Source organism: Rosa chinensis, chromosome 7, assembly GCF_002994745.2.
Source record: "Rosa chinensis cultivar Old Blush chromosome 7, RchiOBHm-V2, whole genome shotgun sequence".
NCBI lineage: Eukaryota > Viridiplantae > Streptophyta > Magnoliopsida > Rosales > Rosaceae > Rosa > Rosa chinensis.
Window position 1 is genome coordinate 86,533 of NC_037094.1, and position 20,249 is coordinate 106,781.

Sequence of the window (20,249 nt, forward strand, 5' to 3'; positions counted from 1 at the left end):
ATATATGCAAGTCAAACTAGTTATAGGCTATTGGCTTAGTTGTTCAACGGCAAAAGCCTGAATCAAGGGTGAGTGGTCTTCGAGTTGAAGAGATCCTCGATCAGCTCACTAGCTAGAAGAAAATCTTATACAAGCTAGCTTGACTTCATGTACAGGTGTGTGTGTGTGTATTATCTTATTTGTTCTAACAAATTGATATAGTAGTTATATAATGTCCCTTTAAGTGTATAACACATTTGACGGGGTCTAAGTTCCTACTTTCCAAGCCACCGGCAACGGCCAACTTGTGACCTCGAGAAAGAGTTAGGTTAGGCAAATGTACATCCATATATATATATATATAACCTAGCTTTGACTTGGAGCAACCAACAATATGTTAAGTTTTAAATTTTGATTCGTGGCACATATTGTGGCTTTATGAAGGACAGACTTGTCACTTCAATTCCAGTGAGGCATAATGGAGCCAACTAAATATTAAGGAACGTGTAGAACCCTAGTTTCCACGCCTACCTTCCAAGAATCAAGGTCCTAAATTTGTGCCATGATTTAAATCCATATACTAGATCCAAGTGCCTAAATTTGTGGAAACGGAATGGTTTCAGTTATATAACACTAACAAAACCAGCCAAGCATGTATATTAGGTATTTAGGTACGAACTTTCTAATCTATCCGTGCATGTAATTAAATTTTTCCTCTTTTGATCTCGTGAAAATTTTGTTAACTGTCTTGATAAAAGAAAAGGGGCCGTGACCACTTACCCAATTTTAACTTTAAAAATGCCCACTTGCTCTACTAAGAGTTTTTTTACCCCATTTACCTAATTTAAACGCAAGTGACATTTTCACCCCCAATCAAATTATTAAACTAAAATTCTCTCTCTCCTCCTATCAGACTCTCTCTCTCTCTCTCTCTCTCTCTCTCTCTCTCTCTCTCTCTCTCTCTCTCTCTCTCTCTCTCTCTCTCTCTCTCTCTCTCTCTCTCTCTCTCTCTCTCTCTCTCTCTCTCTCTCTCTCTCTCTCTCTCTCACCTCCTCCTCCTCGTTGGAGCGTCGGAGCACAAGAATCTGATCCAGGGCGGTGAAGACTTCACTGCAGAAGTCGTCGCCCGGCAAGCCGATGACGGTGACGAAACCTTTCTGGTGGATTTTGGGACAACTCGGATCTGTTTCTCGATCCGAATCTTGGCCGGGTCTTCCTTGGGGAATCCGACCGCGACGAAGACTTAAAGTGGTTGAGGTTGAGGTCGGCGGTGGTGCTGTGGAGGAAGAAGCTGCGGGAGACGAGCTCGTCGGCCCAAAGCTTCAAGATCTGCCTGTCCGATATCGAGTTCAAGATCTGCCGGTCCGATATCGAGTTCTTCGTCCCCAGTCATTCTGATCTGGTGCCCAGAGCAATTTCTGGGTGCCTAGATCAATTTTTTTTTATAGTGTGAACTCCGAGAATGGTGAAGGAAAAAAAAGTTAACGTGTACAATTGAACATATAAATAGATCAATTGTGTTTTTAGTGTATTCATTTTGGTTCACTTGAGGGCAATAATATGATTACTAGGAGGCAATAATATGTGTATTGTGGGGCAATAATATGATTACTGGGGGGCAATAATATGATCAATTGTGTCTGTAGTGTATTCATTTTGGTTTTTGGAGTTTATACAATTCAATGGACGGAAATAATATGACTATTAGAGGCAATAATCAGATTATTAGGAGGCAATACTATGCGTATTGGGGGGCAATAATATGATCAATTGTGTCTGTAATGTATTCATTTTGGTTTTGGGAGTTTATACAATTCACTGGACGGAAATAATATGATTATTGGAGGCAACAATATGATTTTTGGGAGGTAATAATATGAGTATTGGGGGGCAATAATAACATTACTGGGGGGCAATAAATTCAGACACCAGAATCCCAACACCAGTCCGGTAGCTGGATTCCGGATTCCGGTCACCGGCCGCCGGATTCCGGTCCCATGCCTCCAGATTCGGTCACCGGTCACCGGAGTAGGCGGCCGGCCACTGGTCACCGAAGTCCGGCAAGGTGGAGGATGACTTCTCCTTCTAAGTGAGAAAGAAGGAGAGGGTAAAAAAGTCCCAAAAATAAATAAAAAGAATAAAAAAAGAATTAATTGGGTAAAGGGAAAATAATCCCTTAGAGTGTTTTGGGTAAATGGGGTTAAAAAACTGTTAGTGAAGCAAGTGGCCAAACTTTAAGCTAAAATTGGGTAAATGAGCATTTCCCCAAAAGAAGACGATCGATCATTGATACATTTAAGAATTAATTATTATTATTATTTTTTTAAAGAGAATAAATTTCATTGATTTATAAGATTACAATCAGTGGAGTTGACTCTGTAAAATCTCAATTACTCAAATTACAGAACATACTCGTAGCTCATATATAAAATTGTTAGTTACATATGCCACAAGTTGATAGGCCCAACTCTAACCGGATTTTTTTTCTTTGGCTTCCTAAGATCAACCTATCCCAAAATTCTTGATACATCTTTACAACCAACTTCAAAAAAAGACTAAACTTGCTCATTTCACATTGTGTACCAAAATCGCTAGCACACATGCATTGACTACTCCTCATTACATTGATAAATAAGAAAACGCAAATATTAAAACAAAAAGTCTCCAAAATGACAACATCAAAAATGACACAACCACTACACCGAAACATTTAAACCCTCACTCAATAGATGATGGACTTATTAGACCTAATCAAAAACCGAAATATAAAAACCTAAAAATAGGCTTTCATGAACGTCTTCCTTTTTCCACGATGTGGACGCTAGCATGCAGGTAGTAGTCTTTTTGTTGGGTGAAAAGACCCATGAATTTATTTATTTATTTGTCATGAGTTTGCAAGCAAAGTAAAAGGTTCCGTCATATCTATCAAGAGTGCAATTTGACTATAAATGCCTCGGCAAATAACAGCATTGAGCATGAATTTGGGCTTATCACGTACATTTGATTCTCGACCAATTCACGCGATAAGGCTTACCTTGTTTTTTTGAGGTGAAAATGTTAATTATTTCATTAAAATTCAGCAAACAATACAAAAACGACATACACTTGAAAGGTCGTAAAAAAGAGTCGTTTTGCAGAGTACCTTAACATAATTTATTCGAAAACAGAATAAATTACTCAGAACACCCACCTTTTAGGATTATGCCCAATAGAAAGAAAACATAAAGTCCCCCAAAGATGAGTAAATTTTATAACAGGATTTTTGTTTTCGTTGCGAACTTTTCTCTAAAAATAGAGACACATAGTCATATTCCCTTTAATGAAAAAAAAGGAATAATGACCAAAAATAAAACAAACAAAAAAAAATGCTAATTTGCTTATGGGCCGGAAATCACCAAGCCCACCAACATAAAAGAAAACAGCCCAGAAGAAGCCCTAACCCAAAGAAGCAAGCCTAGCTGGAGACCCAAGCCACACACTCAGACCAGCTTCCATATTTTCGAGAAACCCTAGCAAACTCCACCCTTTCTATAACATGGCCACTGCCGTCGCCGACAACCTTGCTGCCCCACCGCCGTCAACAATGCCACCGATAGCAACCAGATGTCAAGCCAAAGACCCAAGATCATCAACCAGCACAAAGTTCTCCTGTAACTAGAGCCACAATGTGCCCTAAACTGCCATTACACGCTGCCACCAACCACGACATTAAGGGGGAAGAGAAAGCCATAAACCAACTAGTGGACACCGCTGCCTCTAGAAGAAGACTGAAAACCAGACTTCTGACTGCCGATGTCATCAACACAACCACCACCACAAACTGTTTGTCACAAAAAAAAAAACCAACGCTTTCCATCACAAACAGGCGAAAGGAGTAAAAAGAAAATGGCCAAAGCCAATATTTACATGGTACCTAGGGGGTACTGTTGAGCAAGCCCTTCGTCACCACAATTTAGACGAGAGAAAGGTGAAACCCCCTTCTCAGTCGAAGGAGCAGAGCAGTCGCCAACTGAAACTTGTCGCCGCTGAGAAACCTTTCGTATGAGAGTCATAGAAGAGAGCTTTTTTTTTAACCTTGAGTGTTGTCAAGCTTACCTTGTTGATATGAGTCAGATTACTAGGCCTAAAAGAATTGGGAATACCCAAAATAACTGGTTGTTTTTTGTTTTTCTATTTTCAGGCTTCTTAAGCCATCTCCAATCGTCAAGGTCTAAAACGATAACAAATTATATAGGGCTAAATATTGTTTAGTCCTTGAACTTTTGCCTTAAAAACATTTCAGTCCCTGGCCTTCTAATTTCACATGTTTAGTCCCTGTACTCTAAAATTTCAGACCAATAGGTCCTTGCCGTTATTTCCATCCAAAATCTCGGTTAAATCGATGACGTGGCAATTTTTTGGGGCCAAAATGTCTATTCTACCCTCACTTTTTTTTAATAAATTTATTATTATTTTTATTTATTCTTTTTTCTTTCTCTTTTTCTGTTTGTTTGTTTTTTTTTTGTTTTTTGTTTTATTCCGTTTATCTCTTCTCCTCTGCCTCCTTACTCCCTCTCTTCTCTTCACACGCCTCACCTGAAACCACACACCATGCACCAAACCCCAGAAGCCTCAGCCAAACACCACCAAACGGCATCGGCAGAGGAGTACTCTACGGTGGAGCAGCTGTTTGGAGCTCCGATTCGAACTCAAAATCGAGGTCGAGAGAGAAGATGATCCGATATGGGGAGAAGACGACGAACGTCGGCCAGTGGGGTTGGGGATGGTTTAGCATTCGAACCACCTCGACGTCGCCGACGTCCCTTTGGATTTGGTTTGGTCGTCCGTCGACCCTGGAGCAAAAATCGACGCCCAAATTCTCCGACGGTTTCTAGGCTTTTTCCTGCAACTCCGGCCGAAATCGATAGTGCATAAGGTGAGAAAATTCATCTACTCTTCATGCTCTGCACATTGATGTGCTTGATTTTGATTATAGTTGAGTTCTGATGGAATTGATGTTTTGGTTATCGGCTTCGTCGGAGTTCACCGTCCACAACGGCTTTTCTGGTCTTTTGGGTTTGATTTCGAAGCTAATGTTGTCTTAGAGAAAATTTGGCGCTCAGTGATGCTTAATTCTGGACTTTCTGAAGTGGATGCAAACTAAGCGTGGCCGGAGATGAACCGAGCTTTGTCTTCCAACCACAGCAATTCAGTTCTTTGCTCAGACTTGTGGTTGAAAATGATTTCAGAATGCTCAGACTTGTGGAGTGTGATAATTGGAATTAACTTAACTGAGTTTGGTTTAGTTTGGTTGAAATCTCTCTGATTATTAAAGCATGATTGTTCGATTGAAAGCTGAGTGGGGAATTGATAAGGTTGATATTCTGTTTATGTTTTCTTTGTTTATAGAGGTGCTGATGCAAGTGGCGAATGGGGAGGGCAGTGTAGGGGATGCCGCATAGGATGCCATAGGGGGTGGAGGGGAGGAGACGGTTTAGTTTGGTTGAAATCTCTCTGATTATTAAAGCATGATTGTTCGATTGAAAGCTGAGTGGGGAATTGATAAGGTTGATATTCTGTCTGTGTTTTCTTTGTTTATAGAGGTGCTGATGCAGGTGGCGAATGGGGAGGGCAGTGTAGGGGACGTCGCATAGGATGCCATAGGGGGTGGAGGGGAGGAGACGGTGGAGGTTTCATGGGGCTGGAAGAATAGAAAACATAAAAGAAAAAAGAAAAAAAAAAGAAAGAGAAAAAATATAAATTAAATAAAAAAGTGAGGGTAGAATAAACATTTTGGCCCTAAAAAATAGTCACGTCATCGATTTAACCGAGATTTTGGATGGAAAGTAACTGCAAGGACCTATTGGTCCGAAATTTTAGAGTACATGGACTAAACGTGTGAAATTAGAAGGTCAGGGACTGAAGTGTTTTTAGGGCAAAAGTTCAAGGACTAAACATTATTTAGCCCAATTATATATAAGTTATCGAAAAAAGATAATTTGACAAATACATCATTTAAAAATTGAATTAAACATATAAAGACTAAATCTTACAAATAAGGACAATTTGCTCTCCACTTGCCATATGTCATGAGTTAATTTACTTTTTTACCCTTAATTACTTCTTTTAATTTCTAATCTCTTTATAAGGATTAAATCTTACAAATAAAGACAATCTGCTCTCCACTTGACGAATGTCATGAGTTAATTTATTTTTTTACCCTTATATACTTCTTTTGATTTCTAATCCCTTTATGTTACTTTTTTTTTTTTTTTCTGAGAATAATTTCTTTATGTTACTTTGTTGCCATGTGTCAATAAGACATTTACAATTGGATTAAATTCAGTTTACCCCCCTGAGGTTTGGGGGTAATTTCATGTTAGTCCATGTCCTCTCAATTTAATAAGTTTAGCTCTCAAGCTTTTCAATTATCCTCAACCATGTCCATTCCGTCTAATTTGGACGTTAAGTCTGGAAAAAAAAAAAAAAACCACTTTAAGGGCTAAAATTGTCATTTCAAGGAAAAAAACACCATGACAAAAGAAAATTCTTTTTTTTGGTCATTTCAAGGTTTGACAAATTTTTTTTTTTTGGACATGGTTTTTTTTTTTTTAATTCTCTCTCATTGAAGAAGAAGAAGAAGAAAATTTATTAAAAAAAAAAAAAAAAAAAACATGACAAAAAAAATTCTTCTTCTTCTTCTTCAATGAGAGAGAATTTTTTTTAAAAAAAATAAGAATAATTTTTTTTGTCATGGTGTTTTTTTCCTTGAAATGACAATCTAAAAAAAAATATTCTTCTTCTTCTTCAATGAGAGAGAATTAAAAAAAAAAATCATGACCAAAAAAAAATTCTTCTTCTTCAATGAGAGAGAAATAAAAAATAAAAAAAACCATGACAAAAAAAAAAATTATCATGGTTTTTTTTTGGGAAAATTTCACAAATAGTCACTTAACTATGACTCATTCGACACTTTGGTCACTGAAATTTCAAATATATCACTTTGGTCACTCAACTATTACACTGTCAATCAGTTAAGTCACTTTGTTAATTTTTTTCATTAAAAAAAATTATAAAAAATACTCTTTGGGTGATTTAAGTGATTGACAGTGTAATAGTTGAGTGACCAAAGTGATATATTTGAAACTTCAGTGACCAAAGTGTCGAATGAGTCATAGTTGAGTGACCATTTGTGGAATTCTCTCGTTTTTTTTTTTGTCATGGTGTTTTTTTCCCCTTGAAGTGACAATTTTAGCCCTTAAAGTGGGTTTTTTTTGTCAAACTTAACGTCCAAATTGGACGGAATGGACACGATTGAGGAGAATTGAAAAGCTCGAGGGGTAAACTGATCAAATTGAGAGGACATGGACAAACATGAAATTACCCCCAAACCTCAGGGGGGTAAACTGAATTTAATCTTTTACAATTCTAACCTTCATGCATGGATAACTAAATCTTAAGTATTTTCTTTAATCCAAACTCTTTTTTGTTCAAATCATGTTGCTTGCTACTGCACTTGTACTCGTGTTCTGCTACTGCACTTGTCATCGCCTAATCCTGATACTGCACTCGTCCAATCCTGCTACTGCTCTCGCTGCACTCATACTCGTCTAGTTCTGCTACTGCACTTGTACTTGTGTTCTGCTACTGCACTCGTCATCGCCTAGTCCTGCTACTGCACTTGTCTAATCCTGCTACTACACTCGCTGCACTCATACTTGTCCAGTTCTGCTACTGCACTTGTACTCGTATTCTGCTACTGCATTCATCATCGCCTAATCCTGCTACTGCACTCATCCAATCCTGCTACTACACTCGCTGCACTCATACTCGTCCAGTTCTTCTATTACACTTGTACTCGTGTTTTGCTACTGCACTTGTCATCGCCTAATCCTACTCTGAATTCATATTCCACTACCCCATGCTCTGAATTCGTATTCCATTATCTTCCTTGCTTACAATTGATCGCTTCTTTACAATGAAATCTAAAAATTGTTCAATCTTAATTTCTTTATTCTTGCAGGCATCCATGTACTCAGAGAGTAAAGATATTATATCATCGCTAGTAATCTTATAAACTTCATTAGTATCAGACTTCACTGAGTAATAATACAAAACAAGTGAGTGTCGCACCAAAGGGCCTAGCCCTAGCTCTTCAAACTTCTCGATGCCCTAATTCTTGTAGACTGCTTCTTCTAGATCATATAATGAAGAAATTCTTCGAACCGCAACAAAACACTGGATAAATGCATTTATCTATATCCCAACAGAAAATAAGTAATTAGAGGCAGGATTTAATCGAGAGAGACAGAAAATTTAACCAGGTATATTATTCTTCATTGCCAAGTAGACAGAAAAATCATATAGCATGCTCGTCATGATTGCTTCTATTATGACATGGGCTAATTACTCAAGCCCCCAGAGCAACTAATCATAGGTGAATTCATAAGACAAACAACACTGGACTCGCGTAATCACAGAAAGTCTAGCTCTCATTCAAGTAGAGAATTATTATCGAAAACCTCATGAGTATTTAGCATTATTTTATAAAACCACACGAGTATCTATCTACTGTAGTGATGAGCTTCTTTGATTTCCACCATGGTCTAAATTTTTAAACCTTTGAAAGGTACTATTCATCTAAACAGTAAGGTCTATAATTTTTCCAACTCCAATGGTTTGAGGTCTAAATTATAGACTCTAATATCTTTTATTGTTTTTAATTTGTATACTTCAAAATCATAAGTGTTTTTAGTTACATACTAATTCAAGTCTACTTAGAATTTATGTTTGAGACAAAAATATAATTTTAAGGATTGAAGGAATCTTACTATATATTGTTAGGTAAGACTTTCAAGTCCACGTGTCGGTTTATACACAACTCTACAGATTATCGATTAGATTTTTATCTGTATAAAGCTTCATCTTTCTTTGGTGTCCAATTTCTCTTTTTTTTTTTTTGGATTGGATACCATTTTGAAATAAGAAACAAAAACTTTAGTATGTAAGCGAAATGAGGAAGAAAAGAAGTAGGGAAGGTGAAGAAAGTGACAAATTATGAGGAGGTGAGTGTGAGATTTGATAGGAAAAAATTACTAATTTTGTATAAACAGCCAGCTAGGCCAGCACTTCCTTTCAAACGTCTAAATAAACGTTTTCTTTATAATTAGACCATCATATAAACTTTAGACACCCAACTTGATTTTTGATATAGACTCAACCCACTATTGGAGATAGATTTTGGGAAAAATTTACCAACGGTGTCTGGACACTTAAGGGACTTTCAGAATGATACCTGAACTTACAAAGTTATCAATGTGATACCTGGACTCATTTTTTCGTATCAATGTCGTACCTATGACCAATTTCCGTAACGGCTCCGTGACGGAAATTGGCCGTAGGTATCACATTGATACGAAAAAATGAGTCCAGGTATCACATTGATAACTTTGTAAGTTCAGGTATTATTCTGAAAGTCCCCTAAGTGTCCAGACATCGTTGGTGAATTTTTCCCATAGATTTTAGATAACAAAAGTCTATAATTCAGATTGATAAGTTTATGTTGGAGAAGGCCTTATAAGTTTTAGGCTTCCTTGGTAACAGAAATTATAAGGTTGGCCCAATGAATTTGAAAATGTGAGGCCCAATAATAGAGAAGAAGAGAATATATGGTTATGGTTATAAATCTACATGTTGGGAACCGGAACCGGAACCAGAAGCAGCAGAGGAAGCTCAATATGTCAGTCTCACTTGTCAATGTTTCTTCGTGTGCACAGCCACTGGTGTGTATATCCGATCTCTCTCCCCTCTTAATCTGATTTTCCAATTTTTATGAATAATTGAAATTTGCGTCACATCACAGTGGAAATCAAAGAAAATAAGTAATTAGAGGCAGGATTTAATCGAGAGAGACAGAAAATTTAACCAGGTATATTATTCTTCATTGCCAAGTAGACAGAAAAATCATATAGCATGCTCCTCATGATTGCTTCTATTATGACAAGGGCTAATTACTCAAGCCCCCAGAGCAACTAATCATAGGTGAATTCATAAGACAAACAACACTGGACTCGCGTAATCACAGAAAGACTAGCTCTCATTCAAGTAGAGAATTATTATCGAAAACCTCATGAGTATTTAGCATTATTTTATAAAACCACACGAGTATCTATCTACTGTAGTGATGAGCTTCTTTGATTTCCACCATGGTCTAAATTTTTAAACCTTTGAAAGGTACTATTCATCCAAACAGTAAGGTCTATAATTTTTCCAACTCCAATGGTTTGAGGTCTAAATTATAGACTCTAATATCTTTTATTGTTTTTAATTTGTATACTTCAAAATCATAAGTGTTTTTAGTTACATACTAATTCAAGTCTACTTAGAATTTATGTTTGAGACAAAAATATAATTTTAAGGATTGAAGGTAAGACTTTCAAGTCCACGTGTTGGTTCATACACAACTCTACAGATTATTGATTAGATTTTTATCTGTATAAAGTTTCATCTTTCTTTGGTGTCCAATTTCTCTTTTTTTTTTTTGGATTGGATACCATTTTGAAATAAGAAACAGAAACTTTAGTATGTAAGCGAAATGAGGACGAAAAGAAGTAGGGAAGGTGAAGAAAGTGACAAATTATGAGGAGGTGAGTGTGAGATTTGATAGGAAAAAATTACTAATTTTGTATAAACAGCCAGCTAGGCCAGCTCTTGCTTTCAAACGTCTAAATAAACGTTTTTTTTATAATTAGACCATCATATAGACTTTAGACACCCAACTTGATTTTTGATATAGACTCAACCCACTATTGGAGATAGATTTTAGATAATAAAAGTCTATAATTTAGATTGAGAAGTTTATGTTGGAGAAGGCCGTATAAGTTTTAGGCTTCCTTTGTAACAGAAATTATAAGGTTGGCCCAATGAATTTGAAAATGTGAGGCCCAATAATAGAGAAGAAGAGAATATATGGTTATGGTTATAAATCTACATGTCGGGAACCGGAACCAGAAGCAGCAGAGGAAGCTCAATATGTCAGTCTCACTTGTCAATGTTTCTTCGTGTGCACAGCCACTGGTGTGTATATCCGATCTCTCTCCCCTCTTAATCTGATTTTCCAATTTTTATGAATAATTGAAATTTGCGTCACATCACAGTGGAAATCAAAGAAGCTCATAAAACCCTCGGCATTAACAAAGAAGCTGAATCCCAGCAGCAGAAGAGTGCGTTTGGGAAACTATCACGGGGTTAAAGCGTTTTTCTCCAATCCTATTGAAGAGCCTATTGTCAGAAAAGCGCTTCAGGTACCTTAATAAGTCTTCAGCCATTATCTAGTCAATTCATAGCCCTTGTATAATTTGGATTTGTATTACTGAAATCTGAGTTCCCAATTACCTTCCTTCTGAGGATTTTATGCTAAGGGTTGTGTGTAGAAGTATGTGATTAAGGTTTCGTAGTTACCATTATCTGTAGCAAGCTTTGTTGGAAGACAAATAATTTGTTATAAGAGCCCAAATTTACACCCTATATGGATGACAGACTGGAGCCCCCTTGAGAACCTGAAAGAGTTAGAAGGTTCAAAAAATCCAAATTTGTGATGTTCTTGCAAATATATCACATTGCAATCCTACCAATACATTGTGGTTTTTCTTACATCTTCCTCAACTAGACTCCGCTGAATTAAATTCTTTGTATCAGCAGCTTTCATCTAAAAGTAACTCTAGCTCTTCACCATTTGCTTAATAACATATGACTTTTGAAATGAAAATGAAATCCATGAGAATGAATATTGTTGTATGTAAATGATGCACTATCATTTCCAACGTTCCCTCTGTGTATTGTCCTGTAGGAACCAGTTGCTTTCATGGGAGGGATGTTTGCAGGCCTTCTACGACTTGATTTGAATGATGATCCACTCAAGGAGTGGGTTTCAAGGACTGTGGAAGCCTCAGGGATTACAGAGGAAGAAGTTGATGCTGAAGGATTTAACCCTGAAGAAGAAACCCCGCAACAGATTGAGATTGAATAACATCTTATTTCTCTTTATGTAATATGTACACAACATCCGGGAACCTATCCCTGGATTATTAAGCATGTAATTATGAGCTGCTGAAATAAGTTCTGCTGAGAACTTATGTAAGCTACTTTTTGTATGGAGTTTGTCTCATCGGAAGTATCATTTATTCTTATGCAGTTGTGGCTGGGAGTGCTGTCTACATTCCATGTTACCATCTTAGCTACTTGCATTCTAAACTCAGTGCGGGAAAAAAAAAAAAAAGTACGGAATATTTGGTTTAGAGTACAGGAGGCTAAATGAGGAGTGCTAATAGGACCTGCCTGTTCTCAGTGTGAACAACAAGGCATAAGCTCATGTGATGAGAGGGTTTGGAATATGTAACATGTGCTACCACTCTTTACCGCGTCTAATCGAGTGATAGTTTAGAGAGGTTATTGGCATATGCATTACTCTATCTCTCCCACAGCCAAGTTTCGTATTCGGACTGCTCATCTCAATTTATTAGTTTGATTGATTTTCTCTGTTGAGATGTGGTGAAGAAATCTTAGGCGTCGTTTTATTTGCGGAAAGTAAGCATTGGAAAAGGAAAATTGTTCATTTTTTGCGTTTGGGATGCAAAAAGAAAAGAAATATTTTCCTAAAGCAAACGAAAATGGGGGGGGGGGGGGGGGGGAATGTTTCCTTCCATAATTGAAATGAATCACTTTTTCCCTTTCTTTCTTTGTATTTATTACTCACAACATATTATTTTATTGTATTAATTACAAATTTTTTAACAAATTTCTGGATAAGTTTTTTTATATTACCAAACATTAAAATAAAAAATTCTTCGGAAATTTCATCTCCCGTCCTTCTTTTTTTTTAAATGGGAAAGAGGCCCTCAACTAGGAGCCTCTTCCAAGCACCGAAGTGTATTATTAATAGAATAAGTTGGGAGGAGACATTATGTCTAAACCCCTTGAAGCATTACAATTATCCCCATAGAGAACATCCCGAATAATAACAGGTGTCCTTTACCCAATACTCATCTAGATCATTCCAACTAGCAAAGTGTGCTAACCTATTGGCCACACCATTTGTTTCACGATATACATGTCGAAATTGGAAAGAAAGAAAAGAATTAGCATACCTTTTACAATCCTCCACAATTCGACCAATCTCTGATAAGCCCTCCATCTCCCCCTCAAGGGCATTAACAAGCATAGCACAGTCTGACTCCACCTCTATATCATTCCATCCTTGATGTACTGCAATCAACAAGCTGGCACGAAGAGCTTCTGCTTCCGCCTGTATAGCTGACTGTACAAAAGGGAGAAGTCTTGCCAACGCTGCCATGCAGTCACCATTTTCATTTCGGACAACAACACCAATACCTCCCCAACCAATTTCCTGTCTAAAACCACCGTCGATGTTCACCTTCAGCGTACCACGCGGAGGATAGGCCCATTTTTTGGTTGGTCTCCTCATACACTTCCCAACTCGGACACGGAACTTCTGGTACTCTTGCAATAAGTTGCTCACCCACTTTGTCATATTCAGGGGGTTAAAATACCCATCCTTCCAGACCAAATTATTCCTTTCACTCCACACTGCCCATAAAGACATCAAGAATAGCTCTAGTTGCTCACCTTTTAGGGACTCAAACATGCTCCAGAACCAATCTGTAACAGTAGTAGCTGGGTGAATTGCTGGCCTAAGCTTCAAAAGGAGAAACTTCCAGAAAATTCCTACCACATCACAGTCTTTAAAAACATGTTTTTCATGTTCAGTTTCAATGGAGCAAAAAGGGCATAGAAAATCTGGGAGTGATACCCTACGTCGAGCTAGAGCAGCTTTTGTAGGTAAAATTTCCTTCACCAGCCTCCATGCATGCATACGAACCTTAGGGGGAACATGTACCCTCCACAATTTCTTCCAGAACACCTCATTCTCCGATTGCTCACCTCATCTCCCTTCCTATAGGAAAGACAAAGGAATTATTTTCCTTTCCAAGAACCAAACGAGGCCTTAGGGATACAACCAAAGTGGGAAACTAGAGGATTCAATTGAAAATCTAGAAATAATTTTGTGAACAGTGTTTAAGGAAAACTGAATTGGGAGAGAATTGAATCGTACTTTCATTGATAATAGGGGCCTCTTTATATAGAGGATTACAAGCATAGAGATAGAGTTGTACATGAAAACATAATCGTACATTGATTAGATATCACCTAAGATTCTCCGAGAATATCTCTAATATAAACCCTATTTCAACTAGAGCAATTAACCTCAAGTTTGGGCCAGACACATATTCTGAATTTACTTGAACACTCCCCCTTGTGTTGCCCAAATGTGATGCTCCTCTTGTTGCCTCATTAAAAACCTTGCCAAGTAACAAAAACCCTGTGGAATAAAAATAACCTCGGTCGAAGGGGAAAAAGAGCACAATACACCATTCAAATTTTGAGACCATACATGTAGACATTTTCCCATGATATCTGCATCTCCCCCTAATGACTACGGTCATGGGAGTTTGGATAACTTCAGCAAACGATGCTACCAACATGTTTCTCGAAAGTGGAATTTAGGCAATGACTTAGTGAGCAAATCTGCCACACTGTCCTCAGATCAAACCTTCACTTTGATCTTGAGGATAGTCTGTTGTTGCTGATTATCCTTGGTGTTGTCATTTTTGATATAGCCTTACTTCACTTATTGAAGATAAGCAGCATTATCCTAAATGCTCGTAGGCTTATCTGTGGTAGACTTCAAACCACAATTGTTCGAACATGTGTAATTATGGATCCAATCCATAAACATTCACAAACCACTTCGTGAAGAGCAATAATCTCTGCATGGTTCGAGGATATAACGACTAAGGTATGTTTTGTAGACCTCTAAGATATCACGGTATTTTCCCATGGTGAACACTTAACCAGTTTGGGAATAACCTTTGTATGGGTAAGAGAGATACCCAATATCAGCAAAACCTTCCAAAAACACATGTCTTTTTGGGATGGGGATAATGGACGCAGGCCAGCGTTAGCGACGCTCCTGGTGTGTGATGGGTCCGAATCTATCATTTCTCTGTAGGGATAGAACAAGCTCATATCAATCGTACATCTCAAGTACTTAAGGATATCTTTTTCCACCAATCCAATGGCGTCGCGTTGGCGCACAGCTATACCTAGCTAACAAGTTGTTAGCCAAATAGCCACCCTAAAGTATAAGGGGTACAAGTAATAGTATAAGGATTTAAGAAATGTTGTTGAACCCACAGGGATTTGATTCCTTTCACTAACTAGGGTGTGAACCTAAGGAGAGCTAGAATATGCAAATGTACAATCACAAACCTAAATTCATAAGGAATTCTAGGCTCATGGTGAGTATGTGCAAGATGGAGTAGTGATTTGATTTTGGTTTTTGGAGATGATTTGAATTAAAAACAACTAGATGCTCAAATGTAAACTAAATTACTCTAAACTAAACTAGTGATCAAATAGATGAAAGTTAGGATTTAGATTGTCTACCACTAACCTCCCTTGCAAGTATTGATGCATTTCAATATGAATGATGCTAAATTAATTAACCAATTTCTCTCCTTGCATCCCTCTCGGATATGACAAGGGACATGCTCCTTTTGTGATATCAAGCAGCCCCTCTCGGGTGTAGTACTTAACTATTTAAGTCATGCATTTCAATCTGATTAGGTATCCAGTGCATAAAGTTTGGAGATGAAGAAATCATGCAAACCAACCAACCTTATCTCTAATTAAGTGATTGTAATTCACAACCCCTATATGCACACCTAGTGTGCTTTCATGCTTTAACATTCAAAGGTTCCCAATCTCTAAACATTATATCATGACATAGCAAACACACATACTCAAAGTGGTAAAGTCTAAGCATATGCATTCAATTCTTGAACTAGCATGTAGGTATGTTAAAGAAAATTACATAACATCATATTATAGCATCAATCCATACAATATTAGCTAGGGCTTTCAATCCTAGCCCCAACAAAGTAACTACTCACTCATATTCATACAAATTAACACCAAATTTAAAATACATCAAGGAAAATTATGGAGTTTAAGGAAAGAGTGAACTAGTTGAAGCTTGACAAATTGATGACCAGCTCCTCCATGGTTTTCCCCTTAGATCCTTCTTGTTGGTGGAATGAATGGATTATGAACTTGTTGGTGTTGATGATGAATGGAATGGTGATGAAGATATGATGCTTCTTTGGCTAATTTTGAGTGGTAGTGATGAAGTTTATGGTGGTGGAAGATGGTAGTTATGGTGGTGGTGATGGAGGAGATGGAGTAGTAAGGGGAGTATGAATATTATGAGTTTGGATTTTGGGAGGTGGATATGGAGGTTTTATGGAGGAGATGAAGAGAGAAAGAAGATGTAATGGGGTGGAATGGGTGATGGTTTATATAGAGAAGAAAAATAGGGAAGTAATGATGAATAAAAACAAAGCATGAAGGTGGAGTATGGAAGTAATGATGATCTATTACAGAGATTGGAGTAGAAAAATATATCCAAGGAAAAAGAGAAAAGCATCTAGCTTTCTTTATGTGGGTGGGAAACATGAACATGATGAATGTTGAGCTGGTTTTAGGTCACTTTCTGCCCCTTAATTCATTCAATTAATTATCCACTAAGACTTCAGAATTGGCCTCTGATTTCTTCATATCAAATGTTTCTCCATGAGTGTAGATCATCCTGGTAAAATTTCAGAGTTCACTGTGGTTTGGCCGTAAATGCTTCTGAAATACGTACATGTCAGGTTTTCCAGTTTTTGTCTTTCAGAAAATTGAACTGACTGTTTGAAGGCTTTGCACTCAAAACTAGCTCTGGCACTCTTCATAACAAATTATCCTTGGGATTTCTAGGATGAAACTGGAAAGTTTCAACTCATTCGGAGTTCGTTTGGTCAGGAGGCTACCCCTTCTTTCTTGTCTAGCTCACTTTCTCTTAGCCGGAGTAGGAAAATGTCTAACTTACTTTCTCTTCTCCATTATTTCCTAACATGATAAGGAAAATAAATAAATATAAATAAATACAAAGATTAAGTAAAGTATAAGATTAGGAAAATAATGAAATTGGATTAGTCAACATCAAATTGAACTTTAGAACAAGTAATTTTCATATTTTAGGGCACAAATATGTATATGAATTATGATCCAACACAAGTTCACAACATATGAGATGTCCGGTCTTGTGCATTGGGGTAAGTACAATAATGCGCCTATTGTACTCATGTCAAACACTTCTGCCTCTAGCACATTTTCGTCATCATCCTTCAGACGAAGAGGATCATTTTAAGGATCAAGACTAAGGACGATCATGGGGGTGCTTGAAGGTTTGATCTTGTCAAAAAGCCTAAGCATCTATCAACACGATGCTCAAGTTCCAAACCGAGACATAATCGTGTTCTCTCAAAATCCTTCATCTCAAACTTGGATTTCAAGTGTTCAACGTTTTCCCTTAACTCTTTAAGGGTTTCTAATGAAGATCATGTCCAACATGAACTGCGATATAATCCGAAACTTGTTATGAAAACGCGCGGGCATATCCTTTCCCAATCAAGTAGTCACTTTAGTGAGCATTTCAACCTCTTTGTAAAACGCGCTCCGTGGTCTAGAGCCACTTGACTTGGGTAAATGAAGTTCTCCATGAACCTTCATGTATATTCCGTATCTAGATCCCTATAGAGATACGTAGTGACCACATTCGTAAGCTGCATGATCAGTTATTTGGAAACTACCAAACTGACAGGGTAGTGGAGTGTAATGACATCCATTACGAGAGAATATGTCTCATCGTAGTCGATTCCAGAGCGTTTTGTGAGAAGCCTTGCACCATTAGACTAGATTGCCATCTCTTTTTCTCATCACGCTTTCTAACGAAGACCCATTAGGCAATAGGTTTTATGTTAGGAGGTGTTGGCATCACTGGCTTGAAACCTTCCTCTTCGTTAGAGAATCCAACTTAACCTGGATCGCATCTTTCCATTTAGGCCAAATCTCTCTACGTTGGCATTCATTCATCAACGGAGCATGGTTCTATATAATTGGACTTAACACACTCATGCGCGATTACATCATTAATTATGATGGAGTTTCTATCCCACGTCCCATGTACACTAGTGTAATTTTCATAGAGCTCTATATTTTCAGGAATAGGTTCTAACGTTGAGGCGTCCCCCAACGATAACCATAACCCGGAAGATTCTCATGAGACGGATTTTGAGTGTCGATGATCCAATGATTAGGTTGTGCCAAAGCATCCTTCGAACACACGGGCCTTCCACGCATCCTAACTGGGGTCATGGCCTGTAACGCCAGAGTGCCACTCTCTTTGGCGTTGGCGCCATGCCTACCTCGGTGTAGGGTGGCGCTACGTCCTCTCGTAGGGACATACTTCCTTGCAGGCATATTTGCAGCAGATGTGTGATCTCGTCACTTTAGTAGAGATCGAAATGAGTGGGGACAGGCCACGACAATTCCTGTCGTTCCTGCTGAACATTTATGTTCTTATCTCCCCCTAACGAGGAGAAGATTGTCTCATTAAAGTGATATCCGCAAATAGCTCTAAGGAAATCGCTTAGCAAGGGCATTAAGTGGCAGATGATAGTTGGAATCTCAAATCCAACGTAGTTGCCCATTCGTCTGTAAGGACCCATCATAGGGCGCTGTGGCGGCACAATTGGCACATAAATTGCACACTCAAATATGCGTAAGTACGATACTTGTACCCAGTCACTAGCTATAACGCAGAGGTAGATTGAGTGGCGGTATGTCATAGACGAATTAGTATAGCTGCATGAGTTATTGCATCACCCCAAGCGGATATAAGGAGATTGGTAAGCATTACCAATGTCCGGACTAACATCATAGTCATTTCCGCGAGACCATTAGAGTGTGTTCATGGGAATATAATATCTAACATTAGTCCCAATGCAATAACTATCGAAAGTCTGCAATGTAAACTCTCTAGCATCGTCAAGTCCAATTGACGGAATATGATGATCCGGGGAGTGAGCCCGTTGTTGTATGATATGTGCTAGGAGTGTAGCATAAGCAACATTTACAAGTGGACAATGTCACAACACGTGACCAACGTGTTTGCGTGTCAACAACATCATGAGATATTTAAACGTCTGCAAGTTGGTTGAACTAGTCCACAGATTCTATGTAAGAACATAATGAGTATTTTTTATATCCTTTGCATAGGACGGTCTCAGTCCTAATTTCCTTAAGGAACGGGCTTTGTAAAACGAGTGAGAGGCTTTAGAAGCAACCAATGAGGATTTTTGTTGGGCTTGAGCGTCTGAAACGCTATTTGAAGCAAGTTGGTGATTGCAGCATCACCTGGGACGCCATCACCATGATGGACGCCATCCATGGTGTCATGGATAGGGACTACGCCACCCCTAAGCTGGTGGTGGGCGGAGGCGGTGCCCTAGGCAGCAGCGTCGGTCACACTTAGTACAGGAATCAACTTTTGATTCATGCTTCGTTTCGCTCAAGAGAAAGGATGTCCATGTGAAGTCTTTAGTAGACGGATCTTCATATCATGACCAGGATGACCTATCCTGTCATGACAAAGTCAATATGTGTCTAAATCCAGGAGATCTTCTCTCATAACTTTATTTGATTTAATAGCTCGAATAGTGACATAGAGTCCACTAGAGAAACACATAAACTTCCCTAAGATGCTCCTTTGTTTCGCAATCATTAGCGGTATTGCAAAGGAACTCATTTCCGTTCTCTACATGCGTTTTCGCATGGAATCTGTTGGCTATTCATATGTGCAATTTGCCCAAAGAGCGTAGAGAGTTTTGTGACAGTAATCAAGGTGCCATTTGGCAAGGGGAACTGGGGCTATTCCATGTCCTTGAATTAATATTGATGACCCATCCATCGTAGTCACAAAAGTAATATGCTCAGAATCAAAATGAAGTCATAATGAAAAGAACTCAAAATTTTATTTATAAGCCAACGGAGTTACATCATTGTCTCTTTGACCAAAGAAAATCTAATCCAAAATGCTAGCTAATGCAAACAATGGTAGTCGTCTAACTTCTTTCGGTAATTCCAAAATAAATGTGACTAGGTGAGTAGAGAGATGTCAGTGGAGCAAGGCTTGCTTAAGTACCACTAATCTCAGAACCTTCCTAGACATCACACTTACTTTGGGTGAGCCTTCTTTGAAGAAAGACTGAACCATTGGCATTTACTACAAAAATATATGGCAATTGCCTATTACATCTCTTGGAAAAATA

The 20,249-nt window shown here is 38.1% G+C and overlaps 2 protein-coding genes across 2 annotated transcripts; one reads left to right on the plus strand and one right to left on the minus strand.

Moving 5' to 3' along the window:
• Nucleotides 1–10,881: 10,881 nt before the first annotated feature.
• LOC112179588 lies at nucleotides 10,882–12,160 on the plus strand. The gene is made up of 3 exons (XM_024318049.2): nucleotides 10,882–11,034; nucleotides 11,115–11,261; nucleotides 11,807–12,160. The coding sequence occupies exons 1-3, from the start codon at nucleotides 10,927–10,929 to the stop codon at nucleotides 11,984–11,986; spliced, it is 435 nt and encodes a 144-aa protein (XP_024173817.1). The 5' UTR covers nucleotides 10,882–10,926; the 3' UTR covers nucleotides 11,987–12,160.
• Nucleotides 12,161–12,946: 786 nt separating this feature from the next.
• Nucleotides 12,947–13,849, minus strand: LOC112176157. Its single transcript, XM_024313981.1, has one exon. It carries the CDS (start codon nucleotides 13,847–13,849, stop codon nucleotides 12,947–12,949), a length of 903 nt encoding a protein of 300 aa, XP_024169749.1.
• Between the last annotated feature and the right edge of the window lie 6,400 nt (nucleotides 13,850–20,249).